Source organism: Quercus lobata, chromosome 8, assembly GCF_001633185.2.
Source record: "Quercus lobata isolate SW786 chromosome 8, ValleyOak3.0 Primary Assembly, whole genome shotgun sequence".
NCBI classification, from domain to species: Eukaryota; Viridiplantae; Streptophyta; class Magnoliopsida; order Fagales; family Fagaceae; genus Quercus; species Quercus lobata.
The window spans coordinates 8,949,758-8,972,827 of NC_044911.1; the positions used below are offsets into that span (position 1 = coordinate 8,949,758).

Sequence of the window (23,070 nt, forward strand, 5' to 3'; positions counted from 1 at the left end):
CACTATAAAGCAGATATTGTAATAGTTTTGGGAAAGTGTAAAATTTAAGTATAGTATCTTAAGAGTACGTTTGGTACACTATAATGATTATTACATAGGAATAGGAATAAGTATTACAAGGAATACATTAAGTTGGAATGTAATAAGTATTACTATTCATTAATTTGGTGACTATTTAGGAATAGAATTTTGAAAATACATTTACAATTTAGTAGAGTATAAAAAGAAGGTGTAATTAAATCATTTTAAAGGAAAATTTCCTAAAATACACTTATTTTAGGGTGTTCAAAATAGAGCTAATAATTAACAATAAGGAAAATTTATTTTCTTTCCTTTTGAAGATGTGGCAACTAAGACTTTTTAGGAAATTTAAAAAAAAAAAGTTATTACATAAAGTGAAGGAATAGATATTCGGTACTTTTGATAAGGAATAGTTATTCCTCATTTTGAAGAATAACTATTCATAAGTGATAGGCCAAAAACGAATTGACCCCTTGTGATGAATTAACCAATTAATTTAGCCAAGTGAATTAATTAAGTTAATTAATCATGCAAACACATGGTAGTACAAATAAATTACCAATAAACTGATTATGCAACGGAAAATAAATGACATGGTGATTTGTTTACGAATGGGGAAAACCTAATGGCAAAAACCTCATCGGGTGATTTTCAGGTCACCACTCTCGAAATTACTATAAGTAGTTACAAGTAAAGGAATCCCAGTACCTTATACCAACCTACAATTGAACTCTTACCCTAATACCCAATTGGACTTGTTTTGTAATGACAATTTCCCTTTTCGATGCACGGCTCCCAAGTACGTGACTAACCAATTGCGTGGATCCCAGTACGCGACTTCAATCACCAACTAGAGAAGGTTGTTGGCTGTAGAGTTCTTCAGTTCATCCCAACAATGAAGATCAAGAAAATGCTTGGTCACAAAACCCTACAGTGTACATACACAGCAACTTCTTCACAAGAATGATGAATTAAGGCAAAACTTTGTCTCCGATTACAAATTACTTAAACAAACTTTGCTCAACATTTATGCAACTTGTGTACCCTTTGACAGCCCTTAAAATAATCATTTTATATGTCAGGGTTAGAAGAAAAGAAGGCCCAGACACATAATCACGGATTAGAGTCAAAACAGAACTGGAATTTTTTTTTTTTCCATAAAACTCGATAGATAGCTGTTTGTCGAGGTGCTGTTGAACAGCTGTCGAGCCACAGGGCTGGAATAGCTTCTTAAGCTCGATGGATAGCTAGCTGTCGAACTTTAATGAACAACACTTCTTCAGCTTGAATCTTGGATAGACTTGCATGTCTTCAACACTTGATCTTGAAACACAGTTTCTTGAAGTATTAAACACATCCTAGATCTACCTAAATACAAGTAAAGTGTGTTTTGTCAAATGATAAGTCAATTACATAAAATAATGACATATGTTCCTAATAAGTGAATCACATATGTCCTAACAATAAGGAATAACTATTCATTGTAATAAAAACATAACCAAATAACCGAATAGTTATGCCATAGGAATATCTATTACATTACTGTGTCTATTACAGTCTACCAAACGTGCTATAAGTGTAATACATTAAGTTATTCAATTAAATTCAAACACATGTTTAACGCAAGTAATAAAACAAACAATGTTATTATTGTTAAGGAAATTAAATTCAATACAAATTTATTCTCAAAGGAAAAAATCAGGAAATTTAATGTATTACACCTCAGTTTACTGCTAACAATATTCCGCAAGCCATCTTGACCCTTAAGTCATCTCCTTTTTTTTTTTTTTTTTTTAGAAACATTTAAGTCATCTTCTTTTATTTATTTATTTATTTTAAATTTATGGAAACCTTTAAGTCATCTAATTGACACATATAGAAGGTGTAACTTCAAGAAGGTGAGAGATATCGTTCTTGCCACACAAAACCACAGGAATTAAACTTTAGAGTCTAAATCAACCCTACTCTTTTCTTTTCTGTAGGCATCTTCAAGAATCCAAAATGAGAATAATACTGAAGTTGACCGAGGGAAAAGGCAAAAAAACTTTAAATGCACCAATGAAAAATTATCGTTACCATTATATTAATTAATTGAAGTGGGATATATGTAAATATATATATATATATATATATATATATATGATAATCTTATCTCACCTTCAAGGCCAACAATAAGATTGGGATGAGGTCATGTATAGAAAAAACCAATAAGTTTATAACAATCGCCCTCCTGATGTGAGACTCAACATCCATTAGTTACCTTGACCCTAAGTCTTTAAACTCTAAAAGACGTAACTCGAAGGTTAGAGAGAAAAAAAAAATTCTAGCCACACAATAAAGCATGAACTGAATCCTACAGTCCATGGGGACTTATGCTTAGGAGCATGGCTAGGAATTTTTTCTTGGAGGCCGAGGTAAAACTATCATATTTGATTTTGCAATTCAAAAAAACACTCAAAGTATGACATACCTACATACATGTCTTGGTGCATTAGTTTAAAAAGTTAATATTAAATTCTGAGTAAGTCTTATCTATATATATAGCACAAGATTATTGTTAGAATTTTTTTATCAAAGTAATTCTTATTAGCACTCAAAATACTAACAAGTTAATTGACCAATTGTGCATCTTATCTGTTTTTTTTTTTCCTTGACTTTCTTCTATTCTTTTGAAAAATCATAAGTCCATAACATTCATAGAAATCAAATATAAGTATACAACAAAACTACATCTAAGAAAAATAATACTAGACTACATTTACAATAAATAATATTCAAAGAAATTAAATAAACAATATCACTATAAAGCAGATATTGTAATAGTTTTAGGAAAGTGGAAAATTTAAGTAGAGTAACTTAAGTGTAATACATTAGGTTATTCAATTAAATTCAAACATGTTTAATGCAATTAATATAACAAACAATGTTATTATTTTTAAGGAAATTAAATTCAATACAAATTTATTCTCAAAGAAAAAATCAAGAAATTTAATGTATTACACCTCAGTTTACTGCTAACAATATTCCACAAGCCATCTTGACCCTTACGTCATCTCCTTTTTTTTTTTTTTTTTTAAGTAACCTTTAAGTCATCTTCTTTTATTTATTTATTTATTTTTTAAATTTATGGAAACCTTTAAGTCATCTAATTGACACGTATGGAAGGTGTAACTTCAAGAAGATGAGAGATATCGTTCTAGCCATGCAAAACCACAGGAATTAAACTTTAGAGTCTAAATCAACCCTATTCTTTTCTTTTATGTAGGCATCTTCGAGAATCCAAAATGAGAATAATACTGAAGTTGATTGAGGGAAAAAGCAAAAAAACTTTAAATGCACCGATGAAAAATTATCGTTATCATTATATTAATTAATTGAAGTGGGATATATGTAATATATATATATATATATATATATATATATTTATATTTATATGATAATCTTATCCCACCTTCAAGGCCAACAATAAGATTGGGTTGAGGTCATGTATAGAAAAAACCATTAAGTTTATAACAATCACCCTCTTGATGTGAGACTCAACATCCATCAGTTACCTTGACCCTCTAAGTCTTTAAACTCAAAAAGACGTAACTTGAAGGTGAGAGAGAAAAAAATTCTAGCCACGCAATAAAGCATGAGTTGAATCCTACAGTCCATAGGGACTTATGCTTAGGAGCATGGCTAGGAATTTTTTCTTGGAGGTCGAGGTAAAACTATCATATTTGTTTTGGCAATTCAAAAAAACACTCAAATTATGGCATACCTACATACATGTCTTGGTGCATTAGTTTAAAAAGTTAATATTAAATTCCAAGTAAGTCTTATCTATATATATAGCACAAGATTATTGTTAGAATTTTTTTATCAAAGTAATTCTTATTAGCACTCAAAATACTAACAAGTTAATTGACCAACTGTGCATCTTATGTGTTTTTTTTTTCCCTTGACTTTCTTCTATTCTTTTGAAAAATCATAAGTCCATAACATTCATAGAAATCAAATATAAGTATATAACAAAACTACATCTAAGAAAAATAATACTAGACTACATTTACAATAAATAATATTCATAGAAATTAAATAAACAATATCACTATAAAGCAGATATTGTATTAGTTTTGGGTAAGTGTAAAATTTAAGTAGAGTACCTTAAGTGTAATACATTAGCTTATTCAATTAAATTCAAACACATGTTTAACGCAAGTAATAAAACAAACAATGTTATTATTTTTAAGGAGAATAAATTCAATACAAATTTATTCTCAAAGAAAAAAATCAAGAAATTTAATGTATTACACCTCAGTTTACTACTAACAATATTCCACAAGGCATCTTGACCCTTAAGTCATCTCCTTTTTTTTTTTTTTTTTTAGAAACCTTTAAGTCATCTTCTTTTCTTTATTTTTTTTTTATTTTTTTTATAAATTTATGGAAACCCTTATGTCATCTAATTGACACATATAGAAGGTGTATCTTCAAGAAGATGAGAGATATCATTCTAGCCACGCAAAACCACAGGAATTGAACTTTAGAGTCTAAATCAGCCCTACTCTTTTCTTTTCTGTAGGAATCTTCGAGAATCCAAAATGAGAATAATATTGAAGTTGACTGAGGGAAAAAGAAAAAAAAATTTAAATGCACTGATGAAAAATTATCGTTATCATTATATTAATTAATTGAAGTGGGATATATGTAAATATATATATATATATATATATATATATATATATATATGTATATGATAATCTTATCTCACCTTCAATGACAACAATAAGATTGGACTGAGATCATGTATAGAAAAAACCAGTAAGTTTATAACAATCGCCCTCCTGATGTATGTCATATAAGTGATTAGTCAAATGGAAAAAATAATTACCATTAAAATCATAAATATATACTCCACTCAACACCAAAAGATCAAACGATAAACTTATTATAGAATCCAGCCTTGGTCCATGAGGCTTGTAGTGTAGTCCCGAACCCATGTATAGATTATAGAATGGACCCACATTGAGCAACCCCACCTTGCTTCATTGAGTTCCATCAGTGGAGGCATCCACTAGGAATAAAAAACTAGACTTCAGATATAGTAGGACTATTACTATCGGGGCATTTAAGATGAAGCCCAAATGGACAAGCACACCATTACCCATTATTACCCTTCAAAGGTGCGAATCACGTCCCCTCGTTTCCACTCGTCTCGCAAACCGTTGTGGTTGGCTCTATCACTATAAGGTCTGTGTCCTTATACGTATGATGAGTTTGGATATGTTAATGGATCAATTTGCTCCATTTTTATGATGAAACAATGGCCCCTTGCCTGTGGAGGACCCACCCACACTCAGTGTATCATAGAACTAGCCCATAGGTCTATCCAAATGCATGTGTTTGTTCGTTGTTCATTCTTTCTTTCCTGGTAAATAAACAAATAAAAACGAAAACATAAAATAAATTGACACAAAGAGACCATAAGGCCTAATGTGCCCAATGAAAGTGAATGGCACAATGATGATTAAAACCTTGAGGTTAAGCTACAAATGGATCGTGGGCTTTGTATGGTATCCATAGTGAACCATATGAGCATTTGACATGAGCCTTAGAAATTTTAATAGCCGATTATAAAGAGTCATAAAGAGATGAGCGATGAGGTGAGTGACTTCTGTAATTGAATTTTAACCCTACAAAAGAAAACAAAGAAAGAAAGAAAAGACAACATAGACTATGTCCAAACGAGGGAAGGGAATCATAAGTGAGATGTGAGACTTTGTAAAAGTGCTTACCTTAAAAAATGAAGAAAATTGATTAAGGGTACATTCAGTACACTGAATGAGGATTAAAACAGGAATGAAAATCTTTATTACTGGAAGTAAAATGTATTATATTGGAATAACTAAATATATTCATAAGTTTGGTAGTGAGTTGTAATATACAAATATAAATATAAATAAATATATATATATATATATATATATATATATAGACAAAGCGTATAAGTAATGTCAAGCAACAAAATTTTTGGGCCAAATGACTAGTAAGTTAATTCACATCTTTTGATGTTTTCAATGTAGACATTTAGAATTTAAATTTTGAATTATATTTTAAATGTCCGAAAAAAATCATAATTTGTATATTGTTAATTTTATAATCAAGACTTGACATATCTACTATAGTGTTCCCGCCCTCAACTTTTTAACTTGTTATGATAAATTAATACTTTTTTAATGAGTGGATTTTGGCCCTAAGGAGAGCCGAAGTAAGAAATTTGGACAAATAATCTTTGTCATATCAGGCATAATTTTCAAATTGATGATGCTTTCTTTTAAAGATGGTTAGATATACTATCCCGACAACTCGAATCCAAAACCTTTCCAAACCCTAAGCACTTAGTGTCAGGGGAGGTACCAACCCTCCTAAAATTGTGGTGGTGAATCTGGTGATGATGCTATCCCTTGGACTTTCAACTAATGGTTTATTATTTCTTAAAATTTACTTTTTGTTCCATGTTAGTTATTGTAAAACTCACAACTCAACCTCTTAAAAAGCTTCCAAACTTAAGGTCTTGGCCAATTGACGATGTTGTTAAGGAGACAATCACTCAAAATTTGAATTTTGATATTGTTAAGGAGACAATCACTAAAACTTATCTATATATATCATATCATATTATATTATATATTATAAAAGTTGGGCTTAGACGCCGTGGTTGCGCCAAGTGGCTTCACCAAATTGCAGAAATTTTAATAAGTTTTTAGATTTTAAGAATAGATATATACATATTTTTTGGATAAATATGACAAATCAAGTAATGAAATAAAGTAATATTTGATTTACAACTATAACAGTTGTGTTTATTTAAAATGTTATCAACAAAGTCTAAAATCAATAGACTCTTCATCTAATCCTTTTTTTTTAATTTAAATTATATTATCACGTGTAACAAAAAAACAAAATACGTACATAGTACATGTTAAAGTTGAAAAAATAATCTTAATTAAAAAAAAAAAAAAAAAAACCAACAACATAGTACATGTTTCTATGATATTAAAAAAAAAAAAAAAAAAAAAACAGATATAACCACACTTAAAAAGAAAATAGCAAAAAATAATAATCATAATAATAATACTACACGTAAAAAGAACCTTACTTTTTATAAAAACAAAAACCAACAACATAGTACACATTTATATGATTTTAACTTCTCCTATAATTTCTAAGTTGATAAAAATCATAATTTGATTACAATCCAAATTCTATTATAATTTGATTACAATCCAAATTCTATCTTAATTTGATTACAATCCAAATTCTTCATCTAATCCTTTATAAAAAAATTCTTAATTAAAAAAAAGGTAAAATCTAAGTTGATAAAAATCATAATTTAATTACAGTCAAAATTTTATCTTTATTTGATTTCAATCTAAATTCTTTATCTAATCCTTTATAAAAATAAAAATAAAAATTTACTTAAAAAAAACCTGCAACATAGCACACGTTTGAGTTGAAAAAAAAAAAATCTTATAAAAAAAAAAGTTGAAAAACAAATCTTAATTAAAAAAAAAAAAAAAAAAAAAAAAGCAACATAGAGCACGTTTTTGTGATTTTTTTAAAAAAAATCGATATAGCTACACTTAAAAAGAAAACAACCAATAAAAAAAACATATAATAATACACGTAAAAAGAAAATAGCTCTACCAATTAAGTTTGAATCCAAGAGAAATTGAGTTGAACTAAAACTCTTGAATCCAAGAGAAATTGAGTTGAACTAAAACTCTACTTAACCTACTCCACTCTACTATTTAAGAATGCTAAAATCAATACATAAAAAACCAAAATTAATTAAGTGAAGAACTACTAAATGAAGGATTTGGCTCCTTCAATGAGAATAGCTATCTTCTTTTTAATTTTTACATTTTACATTTTTCTATTAATGTAGTTCAATTATTGCTTAAATTCTATGCTTTTTTAAAAATATTTTACATAATGCAATTCATCTTAATTATTGATGTATTTTTTTGATTTAGTGTTCTTAATTGATTGTGCAGATTATTTCCTCACTTATAGCAATATCAAGATGGCTAGATACAAATGACAACATCAAAATAATTAGACACGAGTAATATATATGTAAACTTTTACACATTTACATTGCAATACAATTTTTCTTTTTCTTTATGTACTTTCATTTATCTATTTTTTAAATTATTTTGATTGTGATACTCTAGCTAGAAGGTCAAGATACTTATATATTTTTTTTTTTTTGTAATTTATGGAATATTTGTTTCGGTCAAAATATTATCACTGAATCTATTTGGGATGGAGCTCATCTACAATATGAAATTATGAGATTTATGTGAGAAGAGCTATCTTCTTTTTTTTTTTAGTTGCTATTTTTCTATTAAAGTAGTTCAATTATTGCTTAAATTATATGATTTAAAAAAAATAGATAATGCAATTTATCTTAATTATTGATACTATTTTTTTTATTTGGTGTTCTTAATTGATTATACAGATTATCTCCTCCCTTATGGAAACATTAAAGTGGTTATGATTGGTAATTTATAGATAAAATTTTACATTTATATTGTAGTCTAAATACTTACATTTTTTGTAATTTATGGATTTTTTTTTTGGTAGTTTATGGATTTTTTTTTTGGCCATATATGCAAGAAATTTATCTATAATTAGAATGGAAATATTTTTAAGTGCCACACACACACACACATAATCAAATTACAATTTTAATACTAAGATCTTTTAAAAATTTAAAACTTGCCATAATTTTTTAAAAATATTTTATAATATCTTTTTTAGCAAAAAAAAAATATTACATAATATACATTTTCCATGTACTTAATTTTAAAAATATTTTTACCATTTTATTTGTTATTAAATTTGATTATATTATCAAAAATAATAATAATTTATATATAAGTTTTTTTACTAAACCATGCATCGCACGGGCATAATACTAGTATAAATATATATCTAAAACCTTTGACTTTTAGTTGACCTTTCTACAATTTTCCACATTAGCATTTTTTATTTATATTTTTTAATTTGATTTAATTTGATTTAACTCTTTCAATTTTATAGCACCAAATTACAGAAAATTTATTAAATTTCTTTATAAAAAAAAAATAATAAATTCGGTTGTTTGGTGCCATACAACCACTATAGTTAAAGGAGACCTAAATTATCACCTAATCAGGAAATTTTTAAATAATCATAACAAACTATATAATAACTCCATTAATATAAATCTATCCAAAAAACAGAATATATCTCCATTAAATGGAATAATTGATTTTTTTTTCTAGAGCTGAACAATTCTTTGCATCTTACCTAGCTGGAACCGAACTCTTAATAGACACGGACAAGGTTTATGAAAATAATGATATGATTTGAGATTTGTACTTTGTTGTTTTTGTATGTGAGCTATGGTTGTTTCAAATTGATAGTGCACTGATCTTTGATCTGATATGGTTTTATTTATTTATTGGTCGTTATATTTGAGTTTGTAATTTTTTGGTAGTTATATAAAGCTGCGCTCGGCAATTGCTTTGAAGCAAAAGAGTGGGGTCTGATTGAGTATTGCATCATGGCGAAACACTTTGAGCATCAAGGGAAATCACTTACGCATACCATGCAGTAAGCACTGGATCGAATCTGCTTATCGCATAGACATGGTTTTTGCATCTCTATGATAGGAATTCAGTCAATTTTGTTTGTTTATAAAAACTGATTAACGGGCAAGATCCATTATTGGAGCTAAGTTATAATTTCAATAGGATTTGAACTTTATAATTATATCAAACTAGTAAGTTGGCCATGCGATGTACAGATAATATTTTAATTTTTTGTGTAATATTCTTTTTGGAGAATGTTGTACATATATTATAGCATAATTTTTATAAAATTAATTAGATATGATTTCATCATAAGAAGAAACACCCTACCCTAGAATTTAGGATTCTTTATGTTTTTGGATTTATGATTTCTCTCTTGGTACCTGATAGGCCACAAACTAAATGATCCCTTGTGATAGAAATTAATTAATTAATTAGCCAAGTTATTAATTAATCAATTTAACATGCAAACGTGTGGTAGCACAAACAAATCACCAATAAACTAATAATGCAGCGGAAAATAAATAACACGATGACTTGTTTATGAATTGGGAAAACCTACCGACAAAAACCCCAGTGGGAGATTTTCAGGTCACCACTCCTGAAACTCTACTACTATCACAACAAGCGGTTACAAGTAAAGGAATCCAAGTACCTTACCACCCTACAGTTGAACCCTTACCCCAATATCCAATTGGACTTGTTTTGTAGTGACAGTTCTCCTTTCAGATGCATGACTCCTAGTACGTAACTAACCAATTGCGTGGATCCCAGTACGCAACTTCAATCACCAACTAAGAAGGTTGTTGGTTGCAAAGTTCTTCAGTTCATCCACGCGATGAAAATCAAGAAGATGCTTGGTCATAAAACCCTATGGTGCACATACACAGCAACTTCTTCAAGAGAAAGAGATGAACTAGGGCAAGAACTTCGTCTCCGGTCACAATTTGCTTGAACAGAATTTGCTCAAAACTTGTGCAACTTATGAACTTTTTGACGACCCTTAAACTGATCTTTTTATATGTTTAGGATTAGGAGAAAAGAAATCCCAAAGACACATTCACGGATCCCAAGAAAATCATATTGGAATTCTGAAAATCTTAAACCTCGACAGATAACAGGTGTTGAGCAGCTATCAAGCATGTGTCGAGCACACCGAATGTAGAACAGATTCCTTAAACTCGATAGATGTAGCTGTCGAGCTTTAATGACTTTGCACTCTGAACTTGTTTTCTTGAACAGACTTGAAGGTTTCAATACTTGATCTTGAAACAAGATTTCTTGAAGTATTTAACGACATCTTAAATCTGCCCAAATACAAATAAAGTGCATTTTGTCAAAAGATAAGCCAATTACATAAAATCATGACATATGTTCTTAACATGTGAAACACATATGTCCTAACAGTACCATAATAGTGCACTACAATATTGACACACAACTTGGTGGGCCAAAGTTCCATGGCACTATAAATTTTCCTAGAAGATAGGGAAAAATGAAGCATAATTAGATGAAGTTTCGTAATGGAAATATATAATATACAAAAACATGTGTCAAAAATTAATATTACTTTAAATTTAGTAACAACCCAATAAAATGGAAAATTACAATGAATACAAAATTTCTAATAGAATGACAAAAATGAAAAATTACGATGAATATAAAATTCCAAATAGTAATTTTTATACCTAAGGGTCCGTTTAGATACAATTTACTTTTACTGAAACTGAAAACTGAAAATATTATAGTAAAATAATTTTTAAATGTGTGAATAGTGCCGTGGGTCCCATTTTTAATATTTTTTTCTGAATAAAGTGGTTGTGGGTCCCATGAACAGTGCGTGAACAGTGATAAACAGTGCATGAATAGCAAAATTTGTCTCTAAAAGCTGAAAAGTGTGAAAAAAAGAAAAAAGAAAAAAAAAAAAAAAGGAAGCAAAACGCAAACGCCACGCAATAATAATTCCTATCCAAACACTCACTTAATTTGTGTGTTGTTTGGCCTTTTACCTTTTTTTTTTTGAGAAACCACCCTCAAAGAAAGAGGGGGGGGGGGGGGATCATTTTATAACTTCAGAAACATACGCGTCTATGATTCCTGGAGGAACATCCTCCATCCAGGAATGGAAATTTGCAAATTTACAAGCCATTCTAGCAAGCCTATGGGCAACTAAGTTGCCTTGTCTACGAGTATGTTTGAAGAGAACACCTCCAAGCGAAGAGGAGACCGATTTGATATCCTGCAAAATGTGGCCAAAGCTGGAAGCAGAGAGACCATTACTATTAATGGCTTTAATAATAATCTCAGAGTCACCTTCCACAATTACCAAGTTGAAGCCGAGATCCTTTGCAAAGCAGAGGGCACCCCGGGCTGCCAATACTTCCACCATCTCTACGGATGTAGGCAGTGGAATGTGTTGGGTAAAAGCAGCCATAACTAGACCCATGTCATTGCGAATAATTGCTCCCAAACCAGCAAAGTTAGAATCGATGAAAGTAGCTCCGTAGAAGTTAACTTTAACCCAGTTCGGGGGAGGAGGCAGCCATTTCGTGACCTTTGGATGGGAGGGAGATTTTGGATGGTTAAGGGAGGATTGTTGGAATTCTAGAAGGCTGGTAGACGCCAACTGGTTGAGCAGAGCAAGCGGAGTGACTGCCTCACCCACACGGAGTTTGTTGCGCCTAGTCCAAATCAGTGAAACAATCATGGCAAATAAATCCATATGGTGACTCTTATCAAACCCCACTTGCAGAACATCAAGAAAGCAAGAAGCCTCACCCACTTCTTTAATAAGCTCAGCAAAGTGAACCTTCCAAACCTGTATTAGTGAAGCGCAAGACCAGATTGCATGGAGCAAAGATTCTACTTCCAGGCCACATGTTGAGCAAGTAGTATCTATTGGAATTTTTCTTTTCCTGAGATTGGATTTCGAAGGCAGTGAGTCAGACCCCGCTCTCCACATTAAGTTCTTCACTCTATTTGGAACTTTTAAATTCCAAATACCTTTCCACAGCCGTCTAGCATTGGAGGGGTCAGAGGCCCTGGGGAGCTCATCACTTTCCGAATTTACCAACAAATGATACCCGGACTTGACGGAGTAAATACCATCTCTGTTAAGCGGCCAGAACCTAGCATCTGAGCAATTGCCAAAGCTGAGAGGAATGGCCTTGATTATGGCTGCTTCGAAGGGGAAGAAGTTCGTGTCTATTAACTCCTGTGACCAGCACTGCCTCTCATTATCGATAAGACTAGATACCAATTCCCGGCTGTCCAACAAGAGAGGTTTTGAGATGATCTTCTTGAGGCTCGGATCAGGCAGCCAATTATCATGGTAGATCTGGATTGATGCACCGTTGCCCACCCTCCACAGCATGCCTTGATGGATAATTCCTCTGCCCTTGAGGATGCTTTTCCAAGCGAATGACCCATTCCCTTCTTTTGCCTCAAGAATGGTACCCGTAGGGAAGAATTTGGCTTTGAAAAATCTGTAGAAAAGGGAGTCCTCGCATGCTAGCAGGCGCCACACTTGTTTCGCTAGCATCGCATCGTTAAACTTTTGAAGATCCCTAAAACCCATGCCACCTAAACTCTTTGGTTTACAAAGCGAGCTCCACTTGGCCCAGTGGATTTTCCTCTGCTCACCACGCTGCCCCCACCAGAATTTTTTAATCAGGGATTCTATTTCATTGCAAAGGGTGATTGGTAGCTTGAAACAACTCATGGCATAAGTTGGTATAGCTTGGATGACTGCCTTGAGAAGCACTTCCCGACCAGCTTAAGAGAGGAGCTGTTCTTTCCAGCCTTGAAGCTTCGCCCAAACCCTTTCCTTAATGTATCTGAAACTTGCCTTCTTGTTTTTTCCTATTAAGGTTGGTAAACCTAGGTATTTCTCGCATTGTTTCACTTCTTGGGCTCCAAGAGAAGCCTTAATTTGGTTAAGGGTGTCCAGGGGGGTAGACTTACTAAAGAATAAACTCGTTTTGTGCATATTAAGGAGCTGCCCCGAAGCTTTCTCGTAGCAAGAGAGGAGAGACTGAATTTTTTGGCATTCAAGCATGGAGGCTCGGCAGAAAATCAGGCTATCGTCGGCAAAAAACAGGTGGGTGAGCCTCAGGCCTTTTTTGCAAATGGATATTCCGTGGATATGCCCCATAGCTTCTGCTTGATGTAAAAGGCTGTGGAGACCCTCAGTGCACAATAGAAACAGATACGGGGAGAGAGGGTCCCCTTGTCTGATGCCTCTCGATGGACGGATCACGGAAGAAGGTTCTCCATTTATAAGAATGGAGTAACTTACCGTAGTAACGCATTCCATCATTAAAGCTACCCATTTCTCAGCAAATCCCATCTTTCTCATGATCTTCTCAAGATAAAGCCATTCAACACGGTCGTAGGCCTTACTCATATCCAACTTCAAAGCCATGAAACCCGTCTTGCCGGATTGGTGATTTTTCATGAAGTGAAGGGTTTCAACGGCCATGAGAACGTTATCTGTGATGACTCTCCCAGCCTGGAAAGCGCTTTGATTTTCTGAAACTACAGCAGGTAAGATCACCTTAAGTCTATTAGCTAGGACTTTGGAAGCTAGTTTATAGACTACATTACAAAGGCTGATTGGCCTGAATTCGGTAATGTTCTCTGGAGATTTCACTTTTGGAATCAATGTAATATTTGTATGATTAATCACAACAGGGATTTTGCAATTATTTAAACAATCTAGGACAGCAGAGCATATCTCATCACCAATGATAGACCAAAAAGATTGATAGAATAGAGGGGGCATACTGTCTGGGCCAGGGGCAGTGGCAGGTTCCATCTGATTCATGGCAGCCTCAATTTCGTCCCGAGAGAAGGGTCGAAGGAGTTGGTCATTCATCACCTGTGTAACTGATGGATGAATGGCCTCTAGAATACTATTAAAGTCTGTGGGTTGTGAGGAGGAGAACAGAGTATGGTAGTATTGGGTTGCAATCTCCTTAATTTGGGAGTCCTCCGAACACCAGGTATTTGCCTCATTTCTTAAACCCAAGATCCTGTTTCTGCGAAATCTCTGTGAGGTTTTGCTGTGGAAATATTTAGCATTACGGTCACCCTCCTTCAAAAACAGAATTCTTGACCGTTGGTGCCACATTTGACTTTCTTTGTCAAGCAAGTTGTTCAGCTCCGTTTTCAAAGACCAAATTAAATTTGCATCACCCCTACCTTCAGCAGCTGCTATTTCGGCTCTGTTAAGCTTCTTCGAATTCAACTCAATCGATCTCTTAATGTTACCGAAAGAGAGGCGACTCCAAGCGAGTAATTTATCACCACAATTTTTTAATTTACCTGCAATCAAGGCCATTGAAGCATCTGGAGAGGAGGGGCCCCAGGCATCCTTCACAGTCCGGCTACAGCCCCCGTCACTTAGCCACATTTTTTCGAATTTGAAAGGCCTATTCAAATTCGGGATTATACCATCCGGGAAGATAACAATTGGTTTATGGTCTGAGGAGTGGGTATTAAGATGGTGAATCACTGAGCCCGGGTTTAGGAAGAACCACTGGTTGTTGGCTACTGCCTTGTCGAGCCTTTCAAACACCATACCACCCTGTCTTCTACCCTTCCAGGTGAATTTATCTCCCCGATATCCCAGGTCCTTCAGCCCACATTCGTCAAGTGTATCGCGGAAAGCCTTCATACAGCCTTCATTTCTTGGACCGAGACCCAATTTTTCATGCGACCACAAGATTTCATTGAAATCCCCTGCGCATAGCCAGGGAAGGGAAACAGAAAGATGTAAGGACCTGATCAAGGACCAAGTTTCTGGTTTTCTAGCTGCTTCCGCAAACCCATACATACCAGTAAAACGCCACTGATTTTCAAGGATACTACCAACTATTGTATCAATATGATTGGGGGAGGAAGAAATTACCTCAATGTGGACCGATTTTTTCCAAAAAAGAGCTAAACAACCGGTTTTGTTAACCTGAGGAACAATCCAAAAATGATCAAAGAGGAGCTCCCTACATAGCCGTTTCAAACGTTCTTCTCCTGCCCAAGTCTCGGCTAAGAAGAGAGCAGTGGGATCTTGTCTTCGAACCATGGATCCGAGTTCACGAACGGTGCGCTGGTTCCCAAGCCCGCGCACGTTCCAGCACAGCCAACTCATTTGGCTCGGCGAGGCTGGAGAGCAGCCGCCGCCATTGGTGAGAAGTTGACATTTTTGCCACTGGATGGAGAGTTTCTGCGTTTCGCTGGAGAGAGATCGTCAAAGGATGGAAGGAGAAGACGCTTGCCCAGAGAAGTGTTTAGAGATTGATCTTCAGAGAGGAAGGAGGGCCTTTGTATACGGGACCATTTTTTCTCTTCATGGGCCTGAGGGTTGGGTTGGGGATAGTTTGTAATGTCTTGGAGGGGCTTTGCATTAATGGGTTGGTGTAATGGGGAGAGAATGTCTGGGCCTGGGACCGGATTAGAGAGAGGCCCATTGCTATCCGTTTGGTAGGCCTCCGCATGGTCAAAACACGAAATCTCTTGGTCTATTTCGCTAATTAGCTCTTCAAAGTCTTTAGTGGGGGGAGATTTCAGGCTGGTGTCAAAATTTGAATTTGACTTGGTCTGCAGAGCCCCTGATTTTTCGGGATTGGACATCTTGAAGTCAGTTGCATTAAAAGTTGACAGAGGAGGAGGGGTGGGTACCGAGGCCAATCCAGAGGTCGTTGGGGGTGGTTGAGTGGGCGGATCCGGTGATAGAGGGCCTGAGTTTTCCATGTTTTTCTTTGCAAAAAAACCTGGGACATTTATTACATTTTTTCTTGAAGCTTGAAAAGGCGGGGCCCTTAGCCAGGGGCCATATTGTTGATCTTTTGGTTGGAGAGAACCTTCACTGTCAATCCATTTATTGCAGTCTTTATCACCATGGGTAAGGAGCCCACACCAATAGCACAAGTTGGGTAGACGCTCATATTTAAATGAAATGCAGTGTTCTCTGCCATTCTCCAGCGTGATGAGTCTGCCCCTGCATAGAGGTAGAGAGATATCAACTAAAATTCTAACTCTGATGAAGCTGCCACCGTCACTATCAGGGACATCTGAGGGGTGGATGATGGTTCCTATGGCTTCACAAATCTGCTCTGCAACTTCTCTGTTTCGGAACCTAACAGGTATATCAAAAACTTGAACCCAGAAAGCTGCCCTCTTCATTTCCATGGGGTTGAGGGTTGTATCTTTATCATATTGGGTTAATACCACTAAATGTTTGTCAAAGGACCAAGGTTCTAACTTGATGATCCTATCAATGTCTCCCCTGTTACCGAAGGAGAAAAGCATCAGATGATTACCTAGATTTTTTATTTTAAAACCTGACTTGGATCTCCATAGAGGAGTGAATGTGTTGGCTATGGCTTCAATATTAAGAGGACGCTTTGTGAGGAACCTAGCTGCAATGGCGAACTCCTCCACAGCTTGCTCCTTTCGCAGACGGAGACCGGATCCTTCTTTTTCAGAGAGGGAAAGCGAGCTCCAGTGCTTTGTAATGTCCTCCATTGATGGTGTTCCAGAGATTAAAGAACTATCCTAGGTGTTTCCCAGACCCCTGAAGAAAAACCCACAAGCCTTGGGATAACGTAGTTATCTCAAGGGACTAAACTCACCTTCGCTGGGAAGGGACGACAATGTCACTGGCTAGGCGAAGTTTCCAGAGGGAGACTTTCCTAGCAACAGGACAACTGGCCTTTTACCTAGGTCTTGGTCATTGGCTTTTCTATACCGCATTTCCAAACTTAAAATATAAAAGATGATATGTTCAACTTATTAACATACAATAATCCAATTTACTATAGATATATATTTCTGTTATCAATTTACAAAAACTTACTATAATCTCCACTTTGGCTAATTTGTACAACACTGATGGAACTTTCTATATATATATATATATATATATATATATTTTTTTTTTTTTTTTGTTTATTGTGGTATCAATTTACAATGCCACATCAGTAAAAACGTAAAAATAAATGTTCAGTGAGTAGTGTTGCATGGACATAAAGCTAATCCTAACTCTTCAAGAGAATGAAGAAGAACATGAAAATTGACAATTGTAAAATCTTTTCTCTAATTGCAGATGGTAGTTAATCAGGGAAAATTTATAGCTGGTAGTTCAGCCAAATCCCACAAATCAAATGATTGACTAATTATGATACCTCCATGTTTCTGAAAGTGGCTTTCTCTAATAGAATACCTTTATGGACCTACTATACATAGAAATCTCCAGAGACCAAGAACAGCCTATTTCTAGAGTTGCAGAACTCTATAATCACTATGGATAGCAATGAAGTAAGAACTAATACTGTACAATCATATATAACTACACACCATAATTATCACACACAAAAACCCCAAGTTAAGTGTCAAGCTTCTATTATGTATGGCTACAGTAGGTGAGGTTAAGTAATGTATGCAAATGCAGATCTCAACAGCGATGGTACAACTATTAATAAAATTTCCTATTTAATTACCATTGAACCCAAATTTCAAGACATGAACCTATTCAAAGTACTTACAGAAATGGGCAAAAAAGAAAAGTAAATTGATAGAGTCAGAGTAAAGCAAAGTAAATTAAAATAGTACATTCTAAATTAAGACAATTAAACAATGTTTCTAATTAAAAGTAACAATAACATGAATTTTCTGAAAATCTAAAACTTCAAATTCTCCATCACTAACAGTAAACAGTATGAAGGACAATCCAAGGCATGAATAATAATAGACCAAAATATTTGACAGCTATAAAAGCTGTTCAAATTACATTTCACTGCGTTTTGGATAATTTCATCACTATTTAATATAAAATGCATATCAATCCTTTATCAGTTAAACAAAAATGGTAAGCAATAACAGTCAACATTATCAAGGGCAATCCATGGCATGAATAATAGACCACCATGTGAGCTGGTTCTATGATGGGTAGCAAGCCATTCTGAATGGCCGTTGCAGTGAACCCTATAACATGGCTGCATTTTATTTTAGTGAGACCCTATTAAATCACAAAATAATTTAGGCCATTTACATTGAGACACAAAATGATCAGATCTAGAATACTATTAATCATGCAACCAGAATCCTAAGCGAAGATTCAATACTCTTCTAGGCAAGTTGGAGCCATACATATACTCTAACCAAGCTAATTATTGAATTAGTACAATCATAAACAATTATTAATATAGTACCTAAGCTCAGTGGTAGGCAAATACTCATCCAAGGCACTGACATTTGTAGGCAGATGTCTCCCAACTTCTTACACATTAGACATAGTAGCAACATCAGCATTAAGCCCAACAACCGAGTGAGAAAAAACATAAGTGAAGGGATTGATCGCCATAAACATTGAGCATTTGAACTACTTTCCCGAGTAAGGTTAAGTACCATTCACCTATTAAGTATGGCTCTCTTACAACTACCTATTTCATGGGTCATTGATATGTCATCAGGCTTTTTACTCCTATGACTTCCACCTCCAAATTTCTTTGACGACTCTATGTTTGTGGAGTACATCTTTGCCATCCTTTTCTTGTACATGATCATAAGCCTTCTTTGGTGTCCAAACCTTGCAGCCTCCATTCCTTCACCCCCCCCCCCCCCCCCCCAATTTCCCTAATCAAAACTATTAGAGAAACCACATGGTTATTGCAAAGATGGTGGAAATACACTACGAATACTTGCTTTGTTTTTGGGTTAACAACTTTTTTTTTAAATTTTTTTTTCTTATTGACTTATAAACAGCTTTCAGGGATAACTAAACTAAATACTTCAAACAAACATAATATTTTAGAATTCAACAAACAAATCAATATTTTTCTGGGGTTAACGACTATTTTTAATTTATTTTTTGCTTGTTGAATTATAATTTTTTTAAAAGAGACAGCTAAACTAAATACTTCCAACAAACATAATATTTTGGGATTCAATAAAAAATCAAATTTGGGATTCAATATAAAATAAAAAACAAACTATTTAAGAGGAACGTGAAATTTTGAATATGAACGTACCTATTTGAAAGTGAAAAGTAAATATTGGGAGAGAAATTATAGAAGCATAATAGATTTGAGAACATGCAAAGAAAACATTGTAGTTGTAGGGACAAAGTTTGGAGCCCAAGCTCGAACTGTATGGATCCTGGTCCAAAAAGCCCAATACAATAAATTTTGTAGAGTATAGGTCAAAGAACTAGGTTTAGGTGAGTTAAGCAATGGCTTGCATGGGGTTAAGAAGCAATCAGACATGAATAAAAGCTGTTATAATCAAAGGACCTTCCGTCCGAGGAGACTAGAATTTTACTTATAAATACAGATCACCACATTAGGGTTCTTTTATATGCTACAGTATTCTCTTCTTCTTTTTTGCTACCCCCTCTTCGTGGGAGCTTTTCCACATTATATAGGCTCTTCCTAATCATCTGGACTTTACACCTGTTGATCACCTGGATCTCCTTTTGAGTACCCATCCCATCAAACACCCTTTTCAGTCCTCTGTGAGTTGCAGCAGCCAAGGCAGCACTGTTCAGGGGTCTTCTCCACATTAATGCGGTCAAAAAAGCAACTGCAGTGCATTTAATGTGGCAGTGACAGCTTTTCCTTAGATATTTTGAGTCTTCTTCCCTTTCATGTGTTCAGGGGGCGTACTTTAACTGCTTGAGTATACACTTGGACTAGTTCTGCCGTGTCCAAGAAGAAGTTCCTCCTCAGACTTTCTTCTCTTTATCTCCCACTGATGAGGCTTGTAACGTAGATCATCTAAGTCATGTTTCTCTCCTCGGACTTGTTAGCGTCCTCAGACAAGGCCCAAGGCCCAATACATTATTTTGGGTCATAGTCCCCATAATAGCCCCTCAAAACTCTGATTTTTCTCTCCATCCGAGGAGAAAAGCGGGGTTTTGATTTTTTAAGAGATAAGACCAATTAATTTTTGGTTCACACGTGCGGGAGTGGTTGCTTCTGATGCGTTGTAGATTACAAGGCGCTATTAATTGCTCCAGGAGGCTTTGTGTTCCCCACATCCAATGGCGAAGCGCAAATCTAACGGCTGGCATTCCTCCTAGAATTTTGAGCGGGAGCAATCTTTTCCCTCCTCTCCTACTATATAAAGCCTTGAAGAAACTCTTTTTGCCTTTCTTTTTTATGAACATCCAAGAACTTTGGAGAACTTCAGCGCCCAGTCTTCCTAAAACGCACCAGACTTTTGAATTCCCGTAGTCATTCTTGTGAGAAGTTTTTCTTTGAACAGATCTCTAAAAGCTTCAGAGATTATTGTACGAATACCCGTAAGTTCCCATTCCTTTACATTACCTTATTTTCATCTCGGCCTTCCTCCTCGGCCCTTCAGTTCATCTAGATGGGTAAATTCAAGCGTTTAGTAGATACACCAGCTGCTATGGAGGCTTTTAGAGCTAGGTACCACATTCCACAAGGGGTGGTTTTGGAATATTGTCCTCTGGACTGAGTACTAACAGATAGAGATATGGGTGAAGTCGTCATTCCCATGATTGTTTTCATAGAGGGATGAATGACGCTTCCCATGCATAGGATTACTCGGGATTATTTGCAATTATTTGCTTAACCATAGGTTGACACCTTATCAGTGCGTCCCCAACCTATTTAGGGTTTTGGGCTGCATAGATGCCCTAAACGAGCAGAAGGGCTTAGGTCTCACATGGCACGACATGGTTCACATGTACGAGTGCCACCATTTTCCAGCATGGGGTACTACCTTAAATCTCGGTCTGAGGTCGTTAGGCTAATATCCTATCTTCCTAAGTCCAATAAGGGTATGAAGGATGACTACTTGATTGCCTCGGGGGAATGGAGTGACGGTCTTCATTGTCCAACTTGGGCTGGAGATCTAGGTGGGGTACCTTTAGGATCAATCCCTTGGGAAGGGGATTTAACCCTTTAGTTTTATTCCTTTTGCTTGGAAATTCAAACTTTTTTTTTTAAAAAGATATCTTTTTAGTGATCTAACTATAATTCCCTTCTTGGCTGTTTTGTAGATAGAGCCCACGTTGCTCCTCGGCTCATCCATACCAATGTTCAAGCCCTTAACTACCTCCTAAGGTCAGAGATCTTTGTTCACGAGGACAGAAAATTGCGTGCTGCTCACTTAATCTTGGGTTACAAACCCTTATCCCGCGCTTTCTTGGACGTCGGCCAATCAATAAAAGCTGGTAGTTCGAGGTTATCTCGGATTGATGTGTCAAAGCCGAGATTCTTGGCTTGAATGGACCTTTCGCCGGTTATCTTGCCTATTCTTCAGAATCCTCCACTAGCTGCACAGCTACCTCCACAAGACCATCCCAGAGCTGCAGCATCTATTGAAGAAGAGACTGAGTCATCTTGCCTTTCACTAGAGGAGGAGATAGACGAGTTTTATTTTAAGGAGGATAACCCAAAAGCTCCCCTAATTGAACTCTCGGACACCGAGGGCAAGCCGAACAAAAACTTCACAATTTGCATTCCTCCTCTTGTTATTGCTTGCCCAGACGATTCCTCCGACGAAAAGGTAGGCAACATGGTTTCAAACAAAGGCAATAAAAGTTTACGGGAGCTTATGGTTGCTCGGGGCAAAGGGACAACCTTGAAGGCGCCCACTAAGTCCCAGGCTCCTTCCAACCTTCCTCCTACTCCTCTATAGGTCCCCGCCAACCTCGGCCTAAAAGTTAATCCCGACTTGAAGAAGAAAAGGCCGGTCGAGTCACTTGAGGAAGGCAAGGTGGGTCCTCGCCATGGCACGAAACAACAAAAGGTGACCTGAGAGCCTCGGGACAAAAGTATTGTATAGGTGGAGAGTCGAAACGAGCTGGAGAGGTTGAAGTGCTCGTGCCATAGCGTACTTGGAGCTCTCGGCTCGAGGTGGACGAAGCACCAATTCCCTATAATGTCTCAGTCCGGGAATACCAAAGGGGCCAAGCAGGGTACATCGTTGAAGCCTTGGAGCAGCCCATGCTCCTTCCTAGGGACATGGACGCTTACAGGCACTTCTCACAGAATGAACTCTTCTTGTCCCTGAAGAAGGACCTTGCGATGGTAAGGCAACTTATCCTCCTACAGGCATAATTGTTGAATCATACTCTATTCTAACTCATGTCATTTTTTGATTTTTGGGCAAATTACTCAGCAGGTCTTTGTGGCCGAGGAGTGGTGTTGCGAGACTCACAAGATGGTCGACGCTGAAGCCCTCTCTTGTGCCGAGATAAAGAAGACACTAAGGGCCTTCAAGCAAGAGCAGTATAAGTTGATTGAGAAATTTAAGAAGGTAGAGTCAGGCAATAAGAGTGCTGAGGTTGGCCTAAAAAATGCTGAGAAGCAAGCTGAGGACCAGAGCCAACAACTGCACGTGACTAAGATCAACCTTGCCACCAAGAAGCAAGCCATTCTAGATCTCAAAGCGG

At 35.5% G+C, this 23,070-nt stretch overlaps 1 protein-coding gene across 1 annotated transcript in view; it reads right to left on the reverse strand.

Moving 5' to 3' along the window:
* The window catches only part of LOC115956294, a 50,422-nt gene extending 34,693 nt beyond the window's left edge, over nucleotides 1–15,729 (reverse strand). Inside the window, exons 1-2 of the mRNA XM_031074717.1 lie at nucleotides 13,945–15,729; nucleotides 11,732–13,293 (exon numbers count right to left, since the gene is read on the reverse strand). Coding sequence (XP_030930577.1) covers nucleotides 11,732–13,293; nucleotides 13,945–15,729 — 3,347 coding nt within the window. The remainder of the gene's footprint in view (nucleotides 1–11,731; nucleotides 13,294–13,944) is intronic.
* Nucleotides 15,730–23,070: the final 7,341 nt, after the last annotated feature.